This window comes from Spinacia oleracea, chromosome 3 (assembly GCF_020520425.1).
Source record: "Spinacia oleracea cultivar Varoflay chromosome 3, BTI_SOV_V1, whole genome shotgun sequence".
Taxonomy (NCBI): domain Eukaryota; kingdom Viridiplantae; phylum Streptophyta; class Magnoliopsida; order Caryophyllales; family Amaranthaceae; genus Spinacia; species Spinacia oleracea.
In genome coordinates, this window is record NC_079489.1 from 41,793,169 (window position 1) to 41,817,298 (window position 24,130).

Below are 24,130 nucleotides of genomic sequence, written 5' to 3' on the forward strand. Positions count from 1 at the left end.
ACCAGGAATGCAAATTCTATCTCTTTTAGGATTTATGTTGGAGTGCAACACCTAATTCTGACAGGTTTCTATCTTTTATGACTTTGCCACTTTTAACAACTACCTTTTACAGCAGTTACTATTCTTAGCAGGTTTCTATAAATGGTAGCTTTGGCTGAAATGAAAGGATGATTGAGATTCGTCATTTTATAGGAGATGCGTTGCCAAGTGGAGATTTATGTTCTCATCATCGAACCTTCCCTTTCGGGAATGGGGACAAAAGTAGGTGTCTACAACGGCCATGCATTTTCATAGTATCTAACTCTCCGAGAGGCCTTGTTACACAAAAACACCATATCCTATCAAATATAGGAGGGCAATCCATTCTTGCAATCTATGAACACTCACTTTGATTCATAGTACGCCCAATAATTTCTTTTATAGCCTCCTTTTTCTATTTTTCTAGCATTAGAGCGAACTAATTCTCAAACGAGCAATCATAATTACTCATGTTCTGAGGAATGGTTCTAATCACCATTAATGAGAACTTCTTATGACATGACTTTAATCTCTTAAAGTGTTCTCATGGTCAATCCTATACAAGATCCAATAAGTATCTATGCAAAAGATTCTGACATCCAGTCAATCTAGTTCAAGAAATCGAACTACAAATATACTTGCAATCTAATCTTCATTAGTCATTGGTCGTCCACCTTTCAATGACCTGGATTAGGGATCCTTTGTGACTTCAATATTCAAGTTCACTTATGGGTGTTTCTTTGTCGAAGAATCCATCTTGACATCCCATTTAAATGTTTTGATTCACTTGGACTTTTCATTTAATACTAAACCAAATTAAATGAATATGAAATAAGAAATTTCATAAATATGAAATGGTTAAACCAATTTTTTTAAACACAGATCTAACAAATGTTCTAAAACAAAACTTAGAAAATCAAAGCCATTCTCCAACATGCTTGATTCCCATAATTGCTACATGTGCGTTGTACTTCACTTGTGGCAACGGTTTAGTCAATGGATCCGCGACGTTGTCGTCAGTTCCAACCTTGCAAATCTCGACTTCTTTTCGTTCAACAATTTCTCGAAGTATGTGAAATCGCTGCAGTACGTGCTTGGACTTCTGGTGGCTCCTAAGCTCCTTTGCCTGGGCAATGGCTCCGCTATTGTCGCAATACAAAGCCATTGGTCCTTTAATGGAGGGGACAACCCCAAGTTCTTCGATGAACTTCCGAATCCAAACAGCTTCCTTTGCTGCTTCTGAGGCAGCAATGTACTCGGCTTCAGTTGTAGAATCCGCAATAGTCCTTTGCTTAGAACTTTTCCAGCTTACTGCTCCGCCATTGAGGCAGAACACAAAACCAGACTGTGATCTGAAATCATCTCTGTCGGTTTGAAAGCTTGTGTCCGTATAGCCTCTAACAATCAACTCATTTGTACCACCATAGACCAGAAACTGATCCCTAGTCCTTTTCAGGTACTTTAGGATATTCTTGGCAACAGTCCAATGCGTCTCACCTGGTTCCGACTGGTACCTGCTTGTTGCACTGAGTGCGAACAAAACATCCGGTCTTGTACAAATAATAGCATATATGATGGATCCAATAGCCGAAGCGTATGGAATTCCACTCATCTTTCTATACTCATCAGGTGTCATGGGACACTGAGTATTGCTTAGATATGTGCAATGTGTCATGGGTAGATGGCCTCTCTTGGCTTCCATCATATTGAACCTAGCTAGCACTTTGTCAATGTAAGTGCTCTGGCTTAGTCCAATCATCCTCTTAGATCTATCCCTATAGATCTTGATGCCCAATATGTACTGTGCCTCTCCTAAGTCCTTCATTGAGAAACACTTTTCAAGCCAAGTCTTTACAGACTCCAGCATAAGAATGTCGTTTCCAATAAGTATTATGTCATCTACAAACAAGACTAGGAATTTTACTCCCACTTACCTTCTTGTATACACAAGATTCGTCCGGATTCTTGATGAAGCCAAACTTATTGACTGCTTCATCATATCGTTTATTCCAGCTCCTTGATGCCTGCTTTAATCCATAAATGGATTTCTTAAGCCTGCATACCTTTCCTTGATTCTTTTGATCGATAAAACCCTCCGGCTCTTCAAGAACACCATTCAAGAACGCAGTTTCTACATCCATTTGTCATATTTCATAGTCATGAAACGCGGCAATCGCAAGGATTATCCGAATAGACTTAAGCATCGCGGCTGGAGAAAAGGTTTCATCGTAGTCAACGCCGTGAACTTGCCTGTAACATTTTGCTACCAATCTAGCCTTGTATATGTATACAATTCCATCTTTGTCTTTCTTCAATTTGAAGACCCATTTGCATCCGATAGGTGTAAACCCATTCGGCAAATCTACCAAATCCCAGACTTGATTTTCAGACACGGAGTCTATCTCGGATTTCATGGCCTCTAACCATTGAGTGGAGCTTGGGCTCGTCATAGCTTGCTTGTAGGTCATAGGTTCATCACTATCTAATATGAGAACATCTAAGTTTTCAGTCAAGAGGACGCCTGTCCATCTGTCCGGCTGAACCTTAGTTCTATTTGACCTACGAGGGGCAAGAACGTCTTGAGGAACTACTCCCACTAGCTCTTCTGAAGGCCTTGGAGGTTCTTTACCTTGAACTTCTTCTAAAGAGTTCTTGGTTCGTTGTTCGTCTCGAATCTCTTCGAGGTCTATTATTCTCCCACTTGTCAATTTGGAAATATGATTTCTTTCCAAAAAGGCACCGTCACGAGCAATGAATACTTTGTTCTCTGACTTGTTGTAGAAGAAATACCCCTTTGTTTCTTTTGGATACCCAACGAAGAAACTTTTGTCAGATTTTGGTTCGAGCTTGTGAAATTAATCGCTTGACATATGCTTCGCAACCCCATATCTTTAGAAAAGAGAACTTTGGAAGTTTCTAGTCCATAATTCGTATGGAGTCTTTTCAACAGCTTTTGACGGAGCACGATTCAGTGTGAGTACTGCTGTTTGCAACGCATGTCCCCAAAATTGTAAAGGAAGTTCGGCTTGACCCATCATTGACCTGACCATATCGAGTAAGGTCCTGTTTCTCCGTTCCGACACTCCATTCCATTGAGGTGTCCCAGAGCAGTCAATTCAGAAAGAATATTGCATTCTTTTAGATGGTCATCAAACTCGTGGCTAAGATTTTCACCTCCTCGATCTGATCTTAGAGCTTTGATTTTCTTTCCATGTTGATTCTCTATTTAATTTTGAAATTCTCGGAATTTCTCAAATGATTCAGACTTGTGTTACATTAAGTAAATATAACCATATCCACTGAAATCGTCTGTAAACGTTATGAAATAGCTGAAATCACCTCTAGCTTTCGTACTAATAGGCCCAGATACATCCGTATGTGTTAGCCCTAGTAGTTCGCTTGCTCTTTATCCCACCTTTGAGAAAGGTCGCTTTGTCATTTTGCCAGGTAAACAAGACTCGCATTGATCAATCTTCTCTAAGTCGAATGATTCTAAAATGCCCTTCCTTTGAAGTAATTCCATGCATTTTGTTTTTATATGGCCTAATCGACAATGCCACGGATATGTGAGATCGAAATCACCAGTTTTAGCCTTTTTAGTATTTATGTTATAAATTTGTTTGCTCGTATCTAGCACATATAGACAATTTTCTTGTTGTGCTTAACCTTAAAACATTCCATTCAAAAATAATAATAACTATTGTCTTTAAATTGAAAACTAAAACCATTAGAATCCAAACTTGAAACGGAAATGATGTTTCTGGTGATACTAGGAACATAGTAACAGTTTTCTAGTTCCAAAACAAAACCACTAGGCAAAGAAATAAAATAAGATCCTACAGCTAATGCAGAAATCCGTGCTCCATTTTCCACGCGTAGATCCATCTCGCCTTTATCAAGCTTTCTACTTCTCCTTAGTGCCTGCGAATTGGAACATTAGTGTGAGCCACAACCAGTATCTAATACCCAAGAAGTAGAATTAGCAAGATTACAATGTATAACATACATACCTGAAGGAGAAGAACCGTTTTCGTCCTTCTTCTCTTCCTTTAGTTTGGGGCAATCTCATTTGTAATAACCAATTTCATTACAATTGAAGCATTGCGATGTTGAAGGAAAAGCGTTATTCCTCATCCTGCTCTTGGAAGGCGCCAGTTTCCCTCCGAGAGTGGATGAAGATGCAGCCTTGCTTTTCTTCCCCTTGCACACTTTCTTGTACTTAGTGCACTTCACATTCAAAGGGTCTTGCTTGAACTTAAGGATTCTCTCGAATTTCTCAAGCAATACCATAAGCTCACTGAATGTGTTCTATTTCTAGTTAAAGAGATATTGCATCTTAAACCCCTCATAATCCATATGAAGAGAATTCAGCACAAGTGCAATAGTTATTGGCTCTCTGATGGAACCACCAAGTCTCTCAATTGTGAAAAATAATCCAGTCATCATATTCACATGAGACCGAATTGGTGTGTTTCTGTCCATCTTAGTTGAGTAAATGCGCTTTTGTGCCTCTAGAAGCTCGTTCTCTAGGCACGACTTGTGCGGGGTAATGAGTTTGAGATTGCTCATTGAATTAGCCAATTCATCAACCCCGTTGCCAACAGTTTGGCCCTTGGGTTGATACCTCACATGGCATCTATCCCTAAGTTGACTTAGGAGAGCATGAGGCTCAAAGGTAATGAACCTCCCTCTCCAATTTTCGGGAATAGACTTTAGGATATACTCCGAGACAAGGTACTTGTGAAGTGCCCAATTTCTGTACCTTTCTGGAGTCATTCCCATTGCATAATAGCTAGGAAAAGTTTGTTTGATGACATAGCGCATGTCGTTAACATTTAAAACTTCGATAAGTTTCCTTTCCCAATCAAGAAGGTTAGTCAAGTTTAACTCGACATCCAGAATTTCCAATGATTTGATTGTTGTTTTGTTTGCGGCCATTTGATTACTACATTTGAAAAGAATTTGCAATAAATAACCATTCATAACTTAATAACTTTGAAATAAATGCTAACATACAATCATTAAAGCTATTAAACATTTCATTCATGCAAAAGAAAAACATGTTCCAAAAATGAATGAAACGATTCAAAGACCCTAAAAGTCCTAAATCCTTAAGCAGCTTTGACATGTCTTAAGTCTTTTAAGATTCTAGGTAAGCAAAACATATTGCTAGTAATCTCCAAATTACTCTTGGTTAATAAATTAATACCATAATTTATCCCATTGCCACAACATATGCCATTGTTGTTTGAGTTAAAACCACAATCAACATGTTCCTTTGGGATACCTGTAATACCTCTTATTTTTATAATATTTATAAGTATATTTTATTATATTTATAAAGAATTTTACGATTAATTAGCATTTAAATAATATTTAAATGTATTATATTTAAATGTATTTCAATTAATTAGAATATTTATTATTTTAATTAATTACGAAACGAATTTAATTCTTGAGTCGGGAAATTAAATGGGTTGCAAATGATTTCTAAAGGCTTCGGGTTTTAAATAAAAAGTCCAATTCGTCTTATTAAACAAGCCTAATCAAAAGAATTTAATTCCAAGCTCTTGGCTAGCCCAATCATTTAATTGCTAAGCCCAATCCTATTTTCCTAAGTAAAAACAAGGAGCCTATAAATAGGACTCCTCATCATTAAATGAGCCCCTAAAATTCATAAACCCTATTTTGCTTTGCTTGCCCATCACTCTTCCTCTCTCCTCTTTGCTCGGCTCGTCCGCACGCTGCACGGCCCTCGTGCTCGTGCCCTCTTGCTGTTGCGTCGCTGTTGTTTGGCCTCACGCCCCAGCGCGTTGCTCTCCCCTTGTGCCTCGTGTGTTGTCGCGCCCCAGCGCCCAACACTCCCTCACTCGCTCTCTCGCGCGCCAGCGCCCACACTCCCTCTCGTCTCTCTTCTCTCGCCCGCAGCCCGCAGTGAGCCCTCGTGCCTGCACTGCTGTTGTGCCTTGTTGTTGCTCGTGTGCTCAGCACACACCCCTGCTCTCTCGCCCCTCTTCTCGCGTGCGCACCCCAGTGTGCCGTGTGCCCTGTCCTGCGCGCAAGCGCTGCTGCGTCCCTTCGTCCCTGCGCGCACACACGCGTGTGTGTGTGTGTTGTTCGTGTTCGTAATTCAATTCCTTTTCCCCCAATCACTCTAATTCGTGGTTGTTCCGTGCTATAGGCCGGATTGGTATAATTCTCTTCTTCCTTACCTATTCTATTTCAATTCCGTATTTTAAATTATAATATTAATATTGTTTTGGGTAATTAAAATGCTGGGAACCGGTTATGAATACCGTGGTTTGAGGATTAGCATGTTGTGATTCATAAGGCTTGTTTTAATTATTAAAGGACGAATTTTCAGTTTTGTTTATTGAATAAAGAATTGATTTTTATGATAATAAATTAGTTTTATTGGGATTTTCAAGTTAGGGTTTTAACCTAGACCTAATGAGTCAATTGATTAGCATAATTAGGTGATTATTTTAATTATAATAATCAATTATATTTTCAGATTTGAATAAAGGCTTAAAGTGTTGATTTTTATTGATTTTAAAGGCGGAAAAAGTATGTTTTCGTACAAGGGATTGATTTTGCAAATTGAGACGATTATATTATTGAAAAACGATTGAATTCTAAAGTTTAAATGAGGTTTTAGATTTTATAAAGTTGCTGGAAATTTAATGAACATGGAAATAATTTAAGTTTCATTATTTTGATGATATGAGGTGATTTCTAGTTGAGTGCTCGTTATTGCAAAGTGGCCCCTACGCTTAGGTATTCAAGGTACGTACAAGTCTAGGGCGACCATACCTTTTGTCAATGACATTACATGATTGTTGATGATGTGAATTATATTATGTGGATTCATATATGCTTTGGTGAACGATCATGTGGATTAATATTATTGGAATTATTGAATTGTTGGTTGAACAAGCATGTTGAGTTTATTATGAGTATGGATTTCATTGTCAATCATGTTGTTCAACATTTATGCATGTATGGTTTGTTTCACATGCAAGGGATGGATTATTTATTTGTATGCTATTGTACGGGATGTCTAGCATACTTTGAGCCAATTATTCGTACTTCGTTGTACTATTTATTTTACCACATGTGAAGGGTTAGCTCACGTAAGCCACCGCACATGTAGGGTTCAGTTGAGAGTATTATGTATGAAATGAATTAGGATTTGTCGTGCAAGGGCACAACCCTCATGTTAATGTGCATGATGTGGAGTCTCACTTTGGTGAGGAGGAACATGGTAGTAATTTCACAAGAGTCTTGCTTGGTTGATCACAAGTCTTAACGCATTAAAATAAGATTGTTTTGGTTGTTGTTTATTAATTGTATGAATGTACATTGTTGAGTCTTGAGTTCACCTTTAATAAAATATTAATAAACGTAAAGTGCAACCAGAACAAGCGTCAAAACTCTTGGAACGTATATACCTTGAGTATGAACAATGGGGGGAGTCTTGCCGGAAAGCTCGTACTCCTACTAATGATACAAGACGTTGTTTCATTTATAATATGCGCAGGAATTCCGTCGGTATGCCCCGACACTCGGTATGGCCCGAATTATTATTTATTATTTGGTGTATGGTTGGCTCCCATCACCTTTTTCCTTTATGGAATATTCTTTTGGCCCGTTCGAAGCTTATTCTAATTGAACTGTGAGTCAAGAGTCGAGTCAAGAGTCGAGTCTTGTGTTCATGATTGATTGTTTATTATTATATGGCTTTTGCATGTTGATTAGTACTTAGTGAATGATGCATGTTTTAGTTTCATTCACTCTATTCTCGTAAGTACTCAGCTTTTGCTGACTATGTGCTTTGTGTCTTTTGGTCATGGCCTTGCCTTAATGACCCTATGATGATCTATCATTTGCACTTGCATTGATGGAGAGTAGAATAATATAGCAGGTTGGTAGATCGAAATCATGTGGCTTGGGATGATTGAGAGAGTCGCATGCTTTCGTACTTTGAAACTATTTTATTTATACTTTAATTATGTTTGAAATCGTTGAACTTTTTATACTTTGGTTTTTGGGCCGTCATGGTTCCAATTTGTAGGAGGCCTCGATAATTTATTATTTATGTTTTTGAAAATTTAGAAACCTACTACCTTAGATCCCTAGATTTTTGTAAGTGCTTGATTTGGAAGGCAATTTTTTAACTCAATATTACTTAGGACCTAGTTGTTTCTATGTTGGTTCGATTATTTAGTGAACTAAATCTAATCGAGCATACAAACAACATTCATGCATAATATATTCATACATTCACAATATATAGTGCATAAATAAAATTGGTGAACTAGTATGGCCCAAAACTCTTTTTTGAAGCATCCAATCTTTTTCACCATCTTGTTAGCTTGGCATCGTCTTGAATCTTCATTCAATGCTAACTTAAAGTTCTAAACTAGAAATACTTGAAATAATTAAAAATTACATCAAAATTTCAATGGTACGCAGACCATATTTAAAACTTTACATTCAAAGATAAAACGGTTCGCAGACCGTATTTAACTATCCTATATTGGCCATACTAGTCACTTGGAGTACCTGCATTAAATAATATATATATATATATATATATATATATATATATATATATATATATATATATATATATATATATATATGTATATATATATTCTATGCATTCATCCATTCGTGTCCTAAAACGAATGGCCCAATTAAATTATGCAAGTATTTACGTGATTTATTTAAAAATCACGTTCACATAAAAGCGTCCTAAAAGATTAATCAATTCCGAATTATTAATCCTTGGAATTTATTCTAATCAAAATTTAATTTAATTAAAATAAAGCGCCCTGCGAAAAATAATTAAAATAATTATTTCATTTTAATTTCATTAAGCGGCTCCCACTCAAACCATTATTTAATTTCGGATAATTTAATATTTAATATTTAATTAAACTCACGGCTTGACCCAAGTTAAAAAAAAAAATTAATTATCCTCGTTAGCCATTTTAATGCAAATATTATAGCCCAACGAACAAAATTAGCCAAAATTGTGCAATGCGGGCTAGGCTTGCGCCCAGCCTAGCACTGCCATGTGCGATGTGACCTACGAGGCCACGAGCCCATCGCCCATGCCTCGCAAGCCTCACCACACACCCTCGCAACCATCGCTGCTTGTGGCATTGTAGTGCTCGTGATGTGCTTGCTGCTCGTTGCTGAGCGCAAGGCAAGGCAGCAGCGCCCCTTGCTTGCTCGCAGCTCGCAAGCCAAGGCATGCCTGCCTTGCTCGCTCTCTCGCCAGCGCGTGCGGCACGCAAGCTCGCTTGCTGGCTGCCCGCGTTGATGCGCCTGTTCTGCGGGGACGCAGCGCGCATGGGCTACGACGAGCCACACGCACCGCACACCCCTTGTTCGTGCCTTTGGTTCGCGCCATACAAACCAACTAATTAAAAAAAAATTCACGAACCATATTTGCATTAGTTATTTTTCACAAAATTAACAAATTAATCGTTTTTATTTTCGAAAAATAACAAGTTTACGATTTAATAAATTTTTACAACAATCCAATTTTGCAAAATTTATTAAATCTAGGCTAACAATATTCAAATTTAACAAACGAACAATGTCAACAAAAATTTGAACATTTTTTATAATCGAATCTAAAATTTTAAATCGTTCTAAACATTCAAAATTCAGATTTTTACCAATTTGGTTTAAGTGACGATTATAATTAACGAATCTAATCAAAATTTTAATCCAATAATTTTTAAAATCTACCACTTTATATGAAATTATATTCCTTTTCCCAATTAACCAAATTTCCAGATCTAAATTATTTAAAAAATCAATTAGCGATCTAAAAATTACAAATTTGGGGAAAGTGAAATTAGGGTTTATACTTAACATTTATGGCCGAAAATTTTACCATAATTTTAAAATATACCCAAGAACAGTAGGGAAATATTTCAATCAATTCCGAGTAGTTTAGGTCGACCAATTAATTGAAAGACTTTCCGAATTTGTTAATTTTAATTCATTAATTAACACAAACGCCCAAAAAATCATACTTCGAGGCCTGTTTTTGCGATTCTGTTCTCATGAGTTGATCTTAGAAAATCATTTTCAATCAGATTAGGGTCAGAAAAATCGAAATTTCGAAATTTTTTGAATTCAGATATGCTCTCTGCGATCTATCCAATAATCCAGAAAAATTCGAAAAAAAAAAATTACGGAAAATATAGGAAAATTCGACAGCATACAAAAACATATAATCATGCTATAAAGTACTTTAATACATAAGGCTCATGATACCACTGTAGGGGAATACAGCTAAATACATATAACATGTGCGGAACAATCCCCAAAGCCAGGAAAAATGTATAAAGCATAGATTAAGCAACTTACATTCGAAGCGTGTTTTCCCGAGTTTATTATTCATGAACACGAACAAAAAAACTCCAATCGTCGTTCCTCTATTTGGTTCTCCGACACGTTCAGATCCGTCTTGATAATCGTAGCTTAGACAATACTCAAGAGTGTTTGGTTTTCGGAAAGAACAGTTTTTTGTAGAGAGCAAAGTTGAAACTACGTAATATTAGAATTAGGTTTTCTGATTGGAAAAACGACTAGTGAGAGTGGAATATAACCCTAAGGTTATATTGTGTAACCGGCCAAGGCACAAATCCTTAACCGGCCACACAAGGCCACACTCACCGAAGCCACATAGCAGCTGAAGCCCACACAGCAGCCGAGCAGCAGAAGTGGGCTGTGGGCCTTGCTTGCTCTGCTCGCTTCTCTGCTGCCCCATCGTTGCGCGCACACGCTGTGCCGCGGGCTGGCTGCTTGCCGCGCGCAAGCTTGCTGGCTTGTTGGACCTTGCGCGCATGCGCGCTTGGCTCGACAGGCCGCCAACTTCGTTGCGTCTCGCATTCGCGACGAACGCCTTATGGATATTATTTATCGTATTGTACACGACGAATCACCGTCGTACGATACGATTATTCGTTTCGCCCAGCTTACGAATGTTCGCGATATGATATACGATTCCGATCCAACGTCATATCGTATATTATGTTTTTCCGAACTAATTCCCGAAAAGCTATTAAATGAATTTCTGATTCATTTAATCCGATGATCTGTTACATGCCATTGGTGTGACCTTATAGGTTAAGTCAAGAGTAAGTTGTGAGCCTAATATAGATTAGAACTCACTGATCGGAAGCATTGCTCCAGCTAGTTGTTCCGATCACTTGATCTCACTGAACTAATTGTTCGTAATTAATGTGAACCTTGGTATTAGACTTAATGCACCTTGGGTGAAGGACACATTTCCTTCATTTAGCTGATGAAGAGGGCCTCCTCTTTGGGGTCAGTTTCTTAGCAGCAGGCTTTTTGCTTGGGGGTGAAGATTCTTGAGTTGATTGTGGTTGAGATCCACCTGAAAACACATCATCAGCATTAGCTTTGATAATGATTCTCACATACTCAGTGCTCAAGTCCTCACAATAAACCACAGGCACCTCCATAGCCACAATGAACTCCATTTCTTCCAGAATTTCCCTTAAAATATCCTCCTTTTCCTGTTGTTTCCTCCTTTCCTCTTCCTCCTCTCTTTGAGCCCTCAACACTTCATCTTGTCTTTCCTTAAGATTCCTCTCATTTTCTTTCCTACGATTCTCAATTGTGGCAACAGCAGTCCTAAACACCAACCCTTGAGTATCTGTTCCCTCAACCCAAATTTCAGCAGTATATTTACCCCAATTCCATCCCCACAACAACTTCAATGTCTTATCATCTTTCAACTCAACCTTACCACAAGGAGACTCAATAAACAACCTAAATAGACTAGGTAAAAACACATCATGCTTAACTGATTCCTGAAAAATATCCAGAAATAACCTCAACAAACGATAATTATCCATGTCTGTAACTCTCACATCAAAGCTATGTGATCCATAATGGAATAACAACCAAATAGCAGTCATCCTAAAGGGAAAATTTAAGGGAAAAAAAACATGAATTACCAATCCAACAACACAATTCATCAATAACCAACATCGAATAATCAAGTTCATCAATAAACAATACATGCAATTCCAGGAAAAAACAACCACCAACCAATCAATTATCACAACAAATTTGCGCAATTTCAAAAAACAACTGACAACTTCATAAAACCCTAACCCTAATCAATTTCGCTAAAAAAACTCAACTTTACAAGAAAAAAAACACAACGGAGAAGCGATTATTACCTTGAAGTAGATTATCCAACTTCAAAAATGGCGCTTCCTCTTCGACTCTAACTCGTGCTGTAAATCGCCTCAAATTTCACCCCTTTTAGTCGCGAATTAACCAAAATCACACCCACAAACTCGCCTTCACAATGCGCAGCAAATTTTGCAGAAAATTTGAAGTTTTACCCAGATTTTTTAGGGTTTGAGTAGAATTCAAGCAAGAGGAAGAACAGAGGAGAGGAGAGAGAAAGAGAAGAAGATGAGAAGTTTTTTTTTTTTTGGAATTTCTGTGAAGGAATTACAGGTAAATCGCGCCAAACCCAGATTAAGGGAAAACTAGTAAAACACAACTAACGGCGGACTAACGTCCGTTAACTCTAAGTGTATCTCATGAATAGTATGGCGAAATGGAGTTATATTATGTGATTCGAAAGACGCGGATGTATTTGGTGCATTATCGCAAACCTCAGGGGCATTTCATGAAAAAATCGTAGTATAAAGTTAAAAGCTAGTAGAGTACAAAGTGTTATCTAGTACTTTGTTAGCTGAAAAGAGGGAAAGACCCTTACTCCTCCGGTAACTGAAAAGTGTTATCTAGTACTTTGTTAACTGATAAGAGGGAAAGTGCGGAATTGAAATGCGGAATTGAAATTACGTAATTGAAAGGTGCGGAATTGAAAGGTGCATAATTGAAATTGCGGAATTGAAATTGCAATATTGAAATTGAACTTAAGCACATGAGATCCGAACGCCAAACGGTTACTTAAAAATAAGTGCGTCCGACACGGATTCAAAGCTAAAAAATCTCAACTTAAGGATGGATTGTTCACCCAAAGTATCCTAGATTTTGCACATAGAACTTGAACTTGAAAGGTTTGAAACTTGAAATATTGAACTTGAAATATTGAACTTGAACTTGAAACTTTGAATTTGAACTTGAAACTTTGAACTTAAGAGTTTTGAATCTCAAAGATCGGACCTTTTAATGTTGAAAAGGCTTAATCTTTGATGTGCTCTTACTTTGAAAGGATCCTAGTTTAGGGAAGTAGTCATGAGCAACCCTAAACATTGTTGGATCTTGAAATTTGAAAACTTGAACTTGTATATTGAAAAATGGAGTCTTGAATCTCAAAGACTAAACCATTAAAAGTTAGAAAGGCATCATCTTTGATTACTCCATATTTTGAAAATGATTCTAGTTCAAAGAAGTGATTACAAACAACTTTGAACATCCTTGAATCTTGAAAGCTTGCATTTTTGTATTTTGAAAAGTTTGGATTTTGAAGAAATGTTTGATTATTGTAAGTGACATTTTTAAGATTAAAAATGCCAACTTACTAATCATTTTTGAAAGAGAAAAAATCAAAGAAACATGATTGATTATGGTTGGATTCGGAATTACCTATTGAGGCTTAGGCAAGAATTCCGTTTAGAACTCCCAATTGCTTAGAACTTGAAATATTGTATGAGATTTGTATGAGATTTTGAAGGTTTTTTGGATTTTGATTTGAGTGACAATTTTTGTATTACGACGTTATGTTTTGATTTTTGCCTCCCCATAATGTTCAGAATTAGGGGTTTTAATAGGGTTGTTGCTAAACGCCAGCCAACGCCAGCGTCCAGCGCAGCACCAGCGCCAGGCGCTGCTGACGTGGCGCAGATGCTGCCAAAACAAGGACTTGGGCTCCGTCCTTGCTTTGTCTTGTATTGATGTACCTTCGTACTATTTGTACGAAGTTGGCACGTAGTGATTGCTTGGGGATTAAGGCTTGGTTTGCGTCTAAAAACAAGGCGTTTCGGGTTTTTGAATTTCGGTTTTACGGGACGAGGCCCGGCTTGCTCGGTTTTGTGGGTCGGCTCCCGAATTTGGATTGCTTAATGTCATTTTGACTGGAAAAGACCTTGTAAACCCGATGGGATAGTCCATTGGGTGAGATTGTACTTGGATTTTGAAATTGATTTTTGGAAATTGCATTTTGTATCGAGTTCCGGAATGGGAACGACCTCAGGGGTTAGATTTTGGCTCTTGGATTTTGGACATGTTCTTAGCAATTGGGATTTCCGCACGGAGTTGCTCCAACCGCCTAATAAGGATAATGGTATCGTCATCATCCCAGTGGGGAGACACAAATTAGGTGTCTACACCATGCATCAAATTTAACAATTTAACGATGACCGATAATAAGAACATCAATCCCTGAACAATAAATAAAATGTATTAACCTTTTTTTACAATTTTGGACGCACCTCTCTATGACTAGAACCGAAGTTCCCGAATTAACGATCAACAATGGGTAATGATGAACGATAACAAGAAAATTCTCTTTGTTAAAACCGGGATCAAGTTAAAAATAGAATTTCATTCCGCTTTTTTTTAGCAGGGAATTTAGTCCAATTGAACCCATATTCATTCAATCAATCCATCTTAGTCCAATCAAATCCAAATCAATGTAACTTATTATATTAAAAATCATCCTTGGCATATATCCAATCATCCAATGCAATAATGCCCCGGTTTTACTTATTAATATTTAATTAGATGCTAAACACTTGTTTAGTTCAATTCGAAGAATCTAAGTGATTGTATGCAAGCCACAAACCCAATTCTTAGATCCCCAATACAACAAAATGATTCATGGACAAGTAAACTTGCAGAATAAAGAGTGAGAAGAGAAACAAAAATAAACCTTTACACAATCCATGAAGATATGGAATGGAAGAGAAAGAAGAAATGAAATGGAAGAGAAACACAAAAACAAACATATGCACAATCCATGAAGACATGAAATGGAAGAGAAGGAAGAGAGAAAAAACAAGAAGCGATGTCCCGAAGAGAGAGAAAGCAAGAACGGAAGAAACAAGGGAGGAAGGGTACAAAGAAGGAACAACAAAGACAGTTAAAAGAAGAGAAGAATTAAAATTGTAAAGAAAGCGAAAACATACAATGTTGCTGCCAAAAGGATTCGACCCCCATGTCACACCAAAATCAAATTCAAAAGCAACATGAACAGTGTTTTTCATTGACTTGTGACAATCAATTTGATCCCCTTTCCTCTGTCTTTGAGTTGTCGAAAGCAAGATTAGCTTCTCTGATAATTGTCTGGTTCATTCCATTCATCGTCTCCTCGAAGTGACAGTTGTAGCATGCGAAAGTTAAATAGGTCGGAGGACAATGGTGCGAAACCCCTTTTTAAAGCATCTCCACAATTAGGATGCGGTGTCGGAGCATTATTAGTCTCACCCCTTGACGCGAATTTGTTTTAGAGGTCAAGCAGTGTAACTGAATTTTAAGGTGGAGGTAAAACGACGTTTAGCGCAGTTTGGTTAGCGTAGCTCAATCTTGTTTAACAACCTATAAGGGAAAATGAGGTATTTTCCTATCTTTTTAGGGTTAGGGATATATACCACTGAGCTTAAGGATTTTGATCTAATATGACTGTTTTGATAGAACTCTTTCAGTGCTAACCAATTTGACCAATTTGATTAACACTCAGATTGAAGGAAGGCATTATCAGAGATGATCGAGCTATTCACTTGAAGAAAACGGAAAGACTGCAACAAGAAATTGAGCATTAGGAGGACATTTTTCACTCACCATACGATGGTACGTATAAGATTACACCCTTCGATAAACATATACAGTAAGCATCTATTCCCACTCATGATATCAAAGGCAAAAAAGGGAAGTGCCAGTTACATATAACAGAATGTGAAAGTACCAAAAAAATGTTTCCGAATATATCAGAGTTAGCTTTAGGAAACTTAATCCACTTGAGCATAGCTTCACTTGCCTTCCCTGGACTTTCTTCTGTTGACTTGGCTCTGCTAGTAAACATCCTGTGATTACATCAGAGTTTAAAAATTTGACATAGACACGTGTCGATATTCTCCATGGTTTGTTATGATAATCAATATCGACAACAACGGAAATTGAAAGTAGGATTGATTAACTTCAGCAGATATACCACGCACTGATAAGATGAGCATTAAAGGTCTCAACAAATTAGTCTCACAGTTCCTCAATGGCTCACTGAAACAACTGATATAGATAGCAAAAAACAAGTTGATTATCTGTACTCTTCCATGTAAGCATACTACAGTGTAGAAATATTAAGAGAAGAATCCAGAGTGCCAGTATACGTTGGACTCAAAATCTAAGAGTGTCAAAGTCTATCAATAAAGTGAAGGTTCACAGATCATAATCAAACAAGACTACTAAGAAAGTTTAATTGTGCAGAAGGTTCCACAAAGATAATTGGATATTCTTGGTCTGAACACAACTGGATTGCTGATAATGTCTAAATGCACAGATTCAACAATTTTACCACCCATTACATAGGAACTGCACAAGACCCCGTGAAAGTTTAATAGTTCAGAAGGTTATATTGCGGAAAGTGTGGATAAAATAACAATTTCTACCTTAACGTTTTGAAAATTGAGGAGCTTTGCGAGCTTTCTTGAGACCAGGTTTCTTCCTCTCCACTATCCTGGAATCTCTAGTCAGAAGACCCTCTTGTTTGAGAGGTGCTCTATGACTTGCACTGACCTTCAACAATGCCCTGGCAACACCAAGAGATATTGCTTGTGCTTGACCAGAAAGCCCACCACCATGTGCTTTAACAAAGACGTCATAGTTCGTTTCATAACCCAAAGTAGCCAAGGGGGTTTTCACATATTGCAGCCACAGTGGGTTTCCTTGAAGATATTCCTGCACAGAGATGCAATTTAAGTCATATCTCACTCTCTCTACCTCTGCACTGGTCCAGACTATTTATTAAAAAAAAAAAACAAAAAAAAAAAATCATATTTCACATGATACAAGGTTTCAAGGATAGGTACATGCAAAAGAGGCAAAATTGTGCTGGCGCCACCCATTTTCTTCTCTATCAAACTGTTTGCAAAGGTAATAGATATCAACTGCTTTATCCGTTCAATAAAATTTCAACCCTTGCATTTTGCAAATATTTTATGCAAGAGGAAAGAGAATGCAAGTGGGCTGTAACCATGTGAATATACAATAAAATTACTTAAGTTGCAAAAGTTACCCAAAAGGGAAGTGTTGAATTTTCTTTTCAAACATGTTGCAATTTTAGTGAAACGGCGGAAGTATTAGTGTTCTGTAAGTTTTGAATCATGTAACATTGAAGCATGCTTCATTAAAAAGTAAATAACCTTACCCTGGTTTAGTGTATAAAAAAGCGCAAAGCGCACTAAAGCTATATGAGTCCTAGAGCCTATGCGCAAGGTGCGCTCTTCATCGAAGTGAAGCGCAATATTTAAGAATTAACAGTTTCTTTACTATTATGAATATATACCTTACTAAAAAAATCACTATATAAACATCAAATTTGCTTCCAAAAATATACTACTCTTTGTTTTAACAAAAATAAAGCATGTAACATAATATATATCAAGAAGTTAGGGCCGACTGTTGTGCTTGCTGTCTTCTTTTCTTTTGGACTCTTGGCACACTTTCTATTGTTAAAGATTAATAGCGCGTGGTCCAAAACACAATAACAACATAAAAAAAGAAGCTTTTAACGTAAAATAAAAAAAGAAGCATCCAACGTAAAAAAAAAAATAAAAAATTTTAAAAAAGGAATTTTAATGAAGCGCAAAAAAGCACGCTTCGCTTCGGCGCGCTTCTTCCAAAACGTTTCGCCAGGCCTAATTAAGCGATTTCCTCTAGTGCTTTACACGTCAACCCTGGTTGCATAGGAAAGGCTTTTCTTTCAGTTATTCTAGGTTCATCCCTCAGCAGTACATTTAAGGTGATTTTGAAAATATTTTCATTTAAGCTTTGTTGTAGACTTGCTTATACATCTTTAATGCACTAAAAGACATCAAAATAACTTTTGAATTGTAAAGCGTATGCTTGGAGAAATTGGAGAAAATAGTGGGAAAAAAACTAAGGACAGTTGGGCACAAAAGTGTTCTATTAACTAGTACTCCCTCCGTCCCAATTCAACAATTTACAATTATAGAATCAGTATTAATAGTTAAAAAAATAAAATTTATGTTAAATATGTGTCTTGTAGACCGCGCAAAGTCAAACATTGCACTTAATTTGGGACGGAGGGAGTAACATCTAGGCACAAGCTCAAGCTAGGAAAAGCTGATAGAAGAATCAAGGGAGTCTAGCAGTTCAGCTAATTTTTAACAGTTCAATTGACTCGGAACCCATTATCATTACCACCCTTGTTCGTCCATCACTGTATCCAAACAAGGATTATCAAGAAAGTCCAATGAACCGGCAACAGGTGAGGGGCACTATAGGTATTGGTATTTTTATTCAGGTAGTAGTAGCTTGAGTAGTAAGGCAAGAAAGTTTGAGGAGAAAGAAGGAAAAGGGAATCAGATTGTCTAAAAGTGGAGGATATTAGAGAAAGAGAAATTATAAGAATATTATTGAGAGCAAATGTTAGTTACTTTTAGTTACGAGAGAGAACCAAGCATCTGGAAAGCTTGATAATCTATCTTAATTTCTGCAATTCCAAAGCTTATCATTCACAATCTTCATGTTCCCTGTTGGTTTTCTATCGGAAAATTTTGGTTCGTAGAAAAAAGGATCAGGCAACACCACCATAATTAGAGAGAAAACTTCAATTCAAAGATACTGAGGATTGAGTAGAAGAGCTTGAAGCAACTAATCTGATCTGCCCACAGAACATTCAAGGATGCTCTTCTGAAATATCCAGCTCCGACAACTTTAGCGTCAATTGAGCGGTAGCGTCAATTAATGATCACATGGCCTCGTTTACAAAGCTTATGACCACATCAATTCAGTTTATAAAACAAAAGCGACAGCAGCAGCTATGATGGCAGAACAACACCATTAGCTTGCTGTTCAGTGATATTTTGAACCAAATCTACAAAGCATAGTGGTATGCCATCGGCGAGGGTTATAAATGGATATGCAGGAACCTTTGAACCAATTATGGGGGAACTCAAACATTGCAGCAGCAGGGACAAGTGAACAACAGCCACATAAGAGTCACGACTTTGGGCAGTGGAACTCTGGTGAGAATAAACTTCGATTTAGCTTAGGGAGAGTACATAAAGATAGTGAGTTTCACAAAATCATAAGCACTAACACACTTCGGACTTGTTAGTTGAACATAACCACGACTTATCACAATAAATCAGGTTAGTTGAACATAACCACGACTTATCACAATAAATCAGGTGTTAATTGATGTAAAGATCTGTTACTTACAGTGCTTAATTCTTCAGTTCAAACTGAAAAGTTCTGTAATTTGTGGTTCCCTTTTGCATTGCTTTCAACTCAAAGTACATTTTCTTTTATGCCTGATATAAATAATAACGCCTCAAAATACTTCATAGATTTCCATTAACCGTCCCTTGCTTGTTGTGCTTGTAATTGAAATACCCTAACAACTATTACCAACTCCCAACAGTTCATATTTTTCTTTTCCAATAGTGATAAGCAAACCTAACCCATTTCCATGTAAATAACAAATTCAGATTTTGTTCGTAAGAAGGAAAAGGAACCAATCCTCAAAAGTATTTAGGAAATTATGATAGTACGGAGTAACGTTTTATGAATCACAACCCAATAATATATCAGAAAATGGGTTGGCTACTTGGCTTCTATCTTGCATAATTCTGTTCTTTTTTGGTTTACTTTACATACAAGATAAACTACAATTCCTTGAGTCGTTTCCTTTTCTCAAAAGTCATTATTGAATTTTGATCTTTGAACTTCAGACTTATAACCCCATGCAATGTTCTTCAACCTATTTTGCTAACATCGCCCAAAAGATGATTGCTAAAAGGGCTACAATATGATGAGTAGCTATGCATTCTCAAACTTTCTCTCTGTATTTATCAGAGTTGTTACCCTCGTATTGTATGTCTTCAAATGCCTTCTTTCGTCTCTTCTCAATGTTCCGCTTCTTTGGTGATTGTCAAACTTATATAAGAACTTAATTTGTAAGATTTTTTTCTGGAACTTAGATATAAAACTTTATAGTTCTAAACATTCATTACTCCTAAATCCGATGAGGGTTTTTCTAACTAAAATAATATCATTTCATATTCATCATATTTTAAACAATCCAAATTACTCTGTAAATACAACTTTTCATTTCCAGCAGACACTTCTTACCAACTTATTTGGGATCTTAACTAGTGCTGAAACTATATGGTCACTTGGTTGTGTAGGCTCTTCAAAGAAGCCTTCATTTCTGCCAAGAAATTTAAAATTATCATGATCGCCATTAACAGTGATCCATTCTATCATCGAAAGTTCTCTTTATCATTTTGTCAGACTTATCTGTTAGATTCTGATCCAACAAATTATCTTTTAAAATTCCAATGCCACTCGACAAGATTTCCCAACATCTACCAACACCTTTTGAGCTTTCTTCTAATCAAAGCACTCCATGGCATCCCCGGACGCCCCATGCTCAGTATGATACCAACAAGGGATATTTGGCCTATTCTATGTGGTCATTGGTTGAATAACCTTACAACGTCGCAACTTTTTCTAACATCGGAAGTGAACAAAACTATTTGGCCACAAGAAATTCCACTTACGAGGAGAACCACAATTTGGATTATAAACACGAGTGCACAGTGATGAACACTCACTGAGCACCTAATAAACATGGAAAATGATTTCAACGTACGCGTAGAAGTGAAATATTTTAATATATGTTCATTTACTATATGTTCTTTTTCACTTCTTTGGCTCTAAACAATATGTTCTTTGTATTTGCACAGAGCATTGTGCACCCGGGTCACATATGATAACCACTTACCCCATTTTATGGGAAGTCGAACATTTGATAAACTGATTTTGTCAACCAAATAACTCCTAGATTCCACTTCCTAAGGAATCCTACTCAATACATTCTATGCAGTTTTATGTGAACCAACAAGAACAAAGTCTCTACTCTCTACTATAAGTCTATAACCGGACTTTCAAATTCGATACGACTTATGTTAAGTGTAAGCACTTGGTGAATTATAATAGCAATTCAAATTCAGACCTACCAAAAAAACTCGAAGAAGATAGAAATTAGAAGCACAAATAAAACATCAAAATGCAGCTTAACATAAAATTCAAGTAAAAATTTCGAAAGAGGAGAGAGAAACCTTAGCATCACGGTAATTAATAATAAATTTTCCAGTTCCTTCTTGAAGAACAACCCTAGCAATGGCGCATTTTCGCCTTCCGGTGCCAATTACTGTCTGTGCTGCGAACCCGCCCGGAAGACGCGACTTGACAAACTTCTCAAGGTCGGCAGTCTCAGCTACTTCCACCGGTGCGGTGGCGGATGTTGCGGTGATGACAAGTGGTTTGACGACCGCTGGGTTGGATAATGAGAAGGGTTTGGTGCGCGCCATGGGTAAGGTTTGGGGTTTGGGAGTGAGGTTGGAGGTGAATGACAGTGAAGCGAAGGATGATGTGAGTGACGAAATTGAGACCGCCATTTTTTAGTGTGTTTTACAGTGGGGAAAGTTGGAGGTTTTCAACAATGGAGGAGAGGAAATCCTCTGTTTCCGAGAGCGGATAATGTTTGTAGCAATTTCAAGGATTTGGCTGTCGTATGGATATACTCATATACACCCTCCGTCTTGTATTCTACTACCTCCGTTCCTTACGCTTACTATTTGCACGGATTCCAATGCAATATTCAACGACTTATATATTTATTTTCGTATGTGAAAAAATTATAAAAATTTGATATTTTGAAAATACATAACGAGACCATTCTAACAAGATCTTACATGACAATATTTTGATGTATAAAAGTAGGAATCTACGGTCAAAATTTTTATACTTTGGACACATATTCCAATGCGTAAAGAATATTAAGGAATAGAGGTAGTATAACTTCACTCGTCTTACATGCATGCAAATAAAAACAAACAAATTATGTTATTACAGAGTACATTTAAATCTAAAATACTTCACCCGTCTCTTTTTGTTCTTTACGTTTGATATTTTTCACGCGTTTTAACGATTAATTAATTTGCATCGAGATTCCTCATTTTTTTTTATTTAAACAAGATCAATTACGTTTATTTATAATATTTTCACTTTTATCAAAATTCTAATATTGAAAAATGAGAAAAATTTAATGTTCCAATGGAAAAGTGTGAGAGATTAAATGACCAAATGGATTTAATTGGTTAAAATAATAATTGGACACAAATTTTGATAGAATACTAAGTCATTTATGTGATAATATAAAAGGAAATATAAAGAACATTTTGAAATACCCAAAAAGGAAAACGTAAAGAACAAAAAGAGACGGAGGGAGTAATATTTAAAAATATAGTAATATAAATGTGTCATTTAACCAAATTGGTAAATAAAGTGGACGTTAAGCGACAAATTGGTAAAAAAAAGTGCCTCAGGCGACAATTTGTTAAATTTAAATCACAACGGCAACGAATAAGTCACAAAACCTACCAATTGATTGTTGGTTCAGTGGTGATTGAGGCTGAACTTGGTAGGGAGGACCCGTGTTCGATCCCCCGCAACAACAATTGGGAGGGGAATGGAACCTATCCACTCAAAACTCGCCCCCGAATCCGGATTTTCCCTAAGGGAGAACCGGATGGTACACCAAAAAAAAAAACGAATAAGTCACAAAACCGGTCGGAATTTAGAAAACCTAATCGTGTGTCTCACACGCTCCTAATATTGTTTTTTTCAATTTTTTTCTTAAATTTCCTACAATTTAATTTTTTGATTAATACTTTTGTAAAAATAAAAAAGAATCATATTTAATTTCCTCCTCTTCTCCTTCTCTTTATTTTTCTCTCTCTTCTCTTCCTCTTCCATTTTTGTGCTTACCCACCATTGCTGAAGAATTAATGAGTCAACTCAACAAAAATAAGGGAAGAGCAACATTAACACAACGATTTGGCGTGATAAAGGTGAATTTCGGAGTTAATTTCTTGTTTTTGTCTTTTCAAATGCCAAATTAGTAATGGTGGTTGATGTATGATTATGACTAGTTGGTTATGAAAATTGGTCGCTTGTAAGTTTTCCCCCACCAATTCCTTCTCCATACATTACAGTACGTCTTCACCATTACTTCCTCCATGAATCTGATTTGCTTAACCTTCAAATCATTGTCCGATTCCAACTCCATTAAATCATCTCTCATCAAGCAAAATAATTGACTTCCAACATGACAAACAGGAGTGTCAATCCATTCTCATGTTCTGCGTCCATTACCCTAAAAAAAATCAACAAGAGCCAATTAACTATCAAACAACTCCTCTCCAAATGGGGAAATAATACAGAAATATTTTGCATCAAACCTTTTTATCTTTCCCACATTTCATGAACCTTCTTACAGGATTATCATCTCTGAAAGAAGTTAGGTTTGGCAGTGGTAGGAAAATGGAGGAGAAGAAGAATAGGGATGGATTATAAAAATGAAGTTGGTCGTTGGGAATATTAATCATAAAATTAAATTGGAGGAAAATGAAGAAAAAAAATATTAGGAGCGTGTGAGTCACGCGATTAGGTTTTCTAAATTCCGACCAATTTTGTGACTTATTCGTCGCCGTTGTGTTTTAAATTTACCAAATTGTCGCCTGTGACACTTTTTTTTACCAATTTGTCGCTTAACGTCCACTTTTTTTTTACCAATTTGGTCAAATGGCCAATATAAATACAATGTGTGCGAATATAAGAAACAGATAAGTTAGATAGAGTCGAAAGCATATAAACCAATTGATTAAAATGGTAAGAATTTATTTAAGAGGGTAGATTGATTAAAATGTTTCTTTGGACTTTTCTATTGGATGATGTAGACACCTACTTTTGTCCCCATTCCCGAAAGGGAAGGTTCGATGATGAGAACATAAAATCTCCACTTGGAAACGCATCTCCTATAAGATAA

General features: G+C 36.8%; 1 protein-coding gene across 2 annotated transcripts; it reads right to left on the bottom strand.

Annotated features, from left to right (window-relative positions):
• Positions 1-15,804: 15,804 nt before the first annotated feature.
• On the bottom strand, positions 15,805-21,833 carry LOC110785252 (30S ribosomal protein S9, chloroplastic-like). Of its 2 annotated transcripts, none has more exons than NM_001426360.1 (3): positions 21,360-21,833; positions 16,659-16,947; positions 15,805-16,076 (listed from the first exon to the last, which is right to left on the bottom strand). In NM_001426360.1, exons 1-2 carry the CDS (start codon positions 21,696-21,698, stop codon positions 16,660-16,662), a joined length of 627 nt encoding a protein of 208 aa, NP_001413289.1. In that variant the 5' UTR covers positions 21,699-21,833; the 3' UTR covers positions 15,805-16,076; position 16,659. The 2 variants fall into 2 exon arrangements, with proteins under 2 accessions (NP_001413289.1, XP_021845392.1); XM_021989700.2 differs by having other exon boundaries at positions 15,805-16,061; positions 21,360-21,804.
• Positions 21,834-24,130: the final 2,297 nt, after the last annotated feature.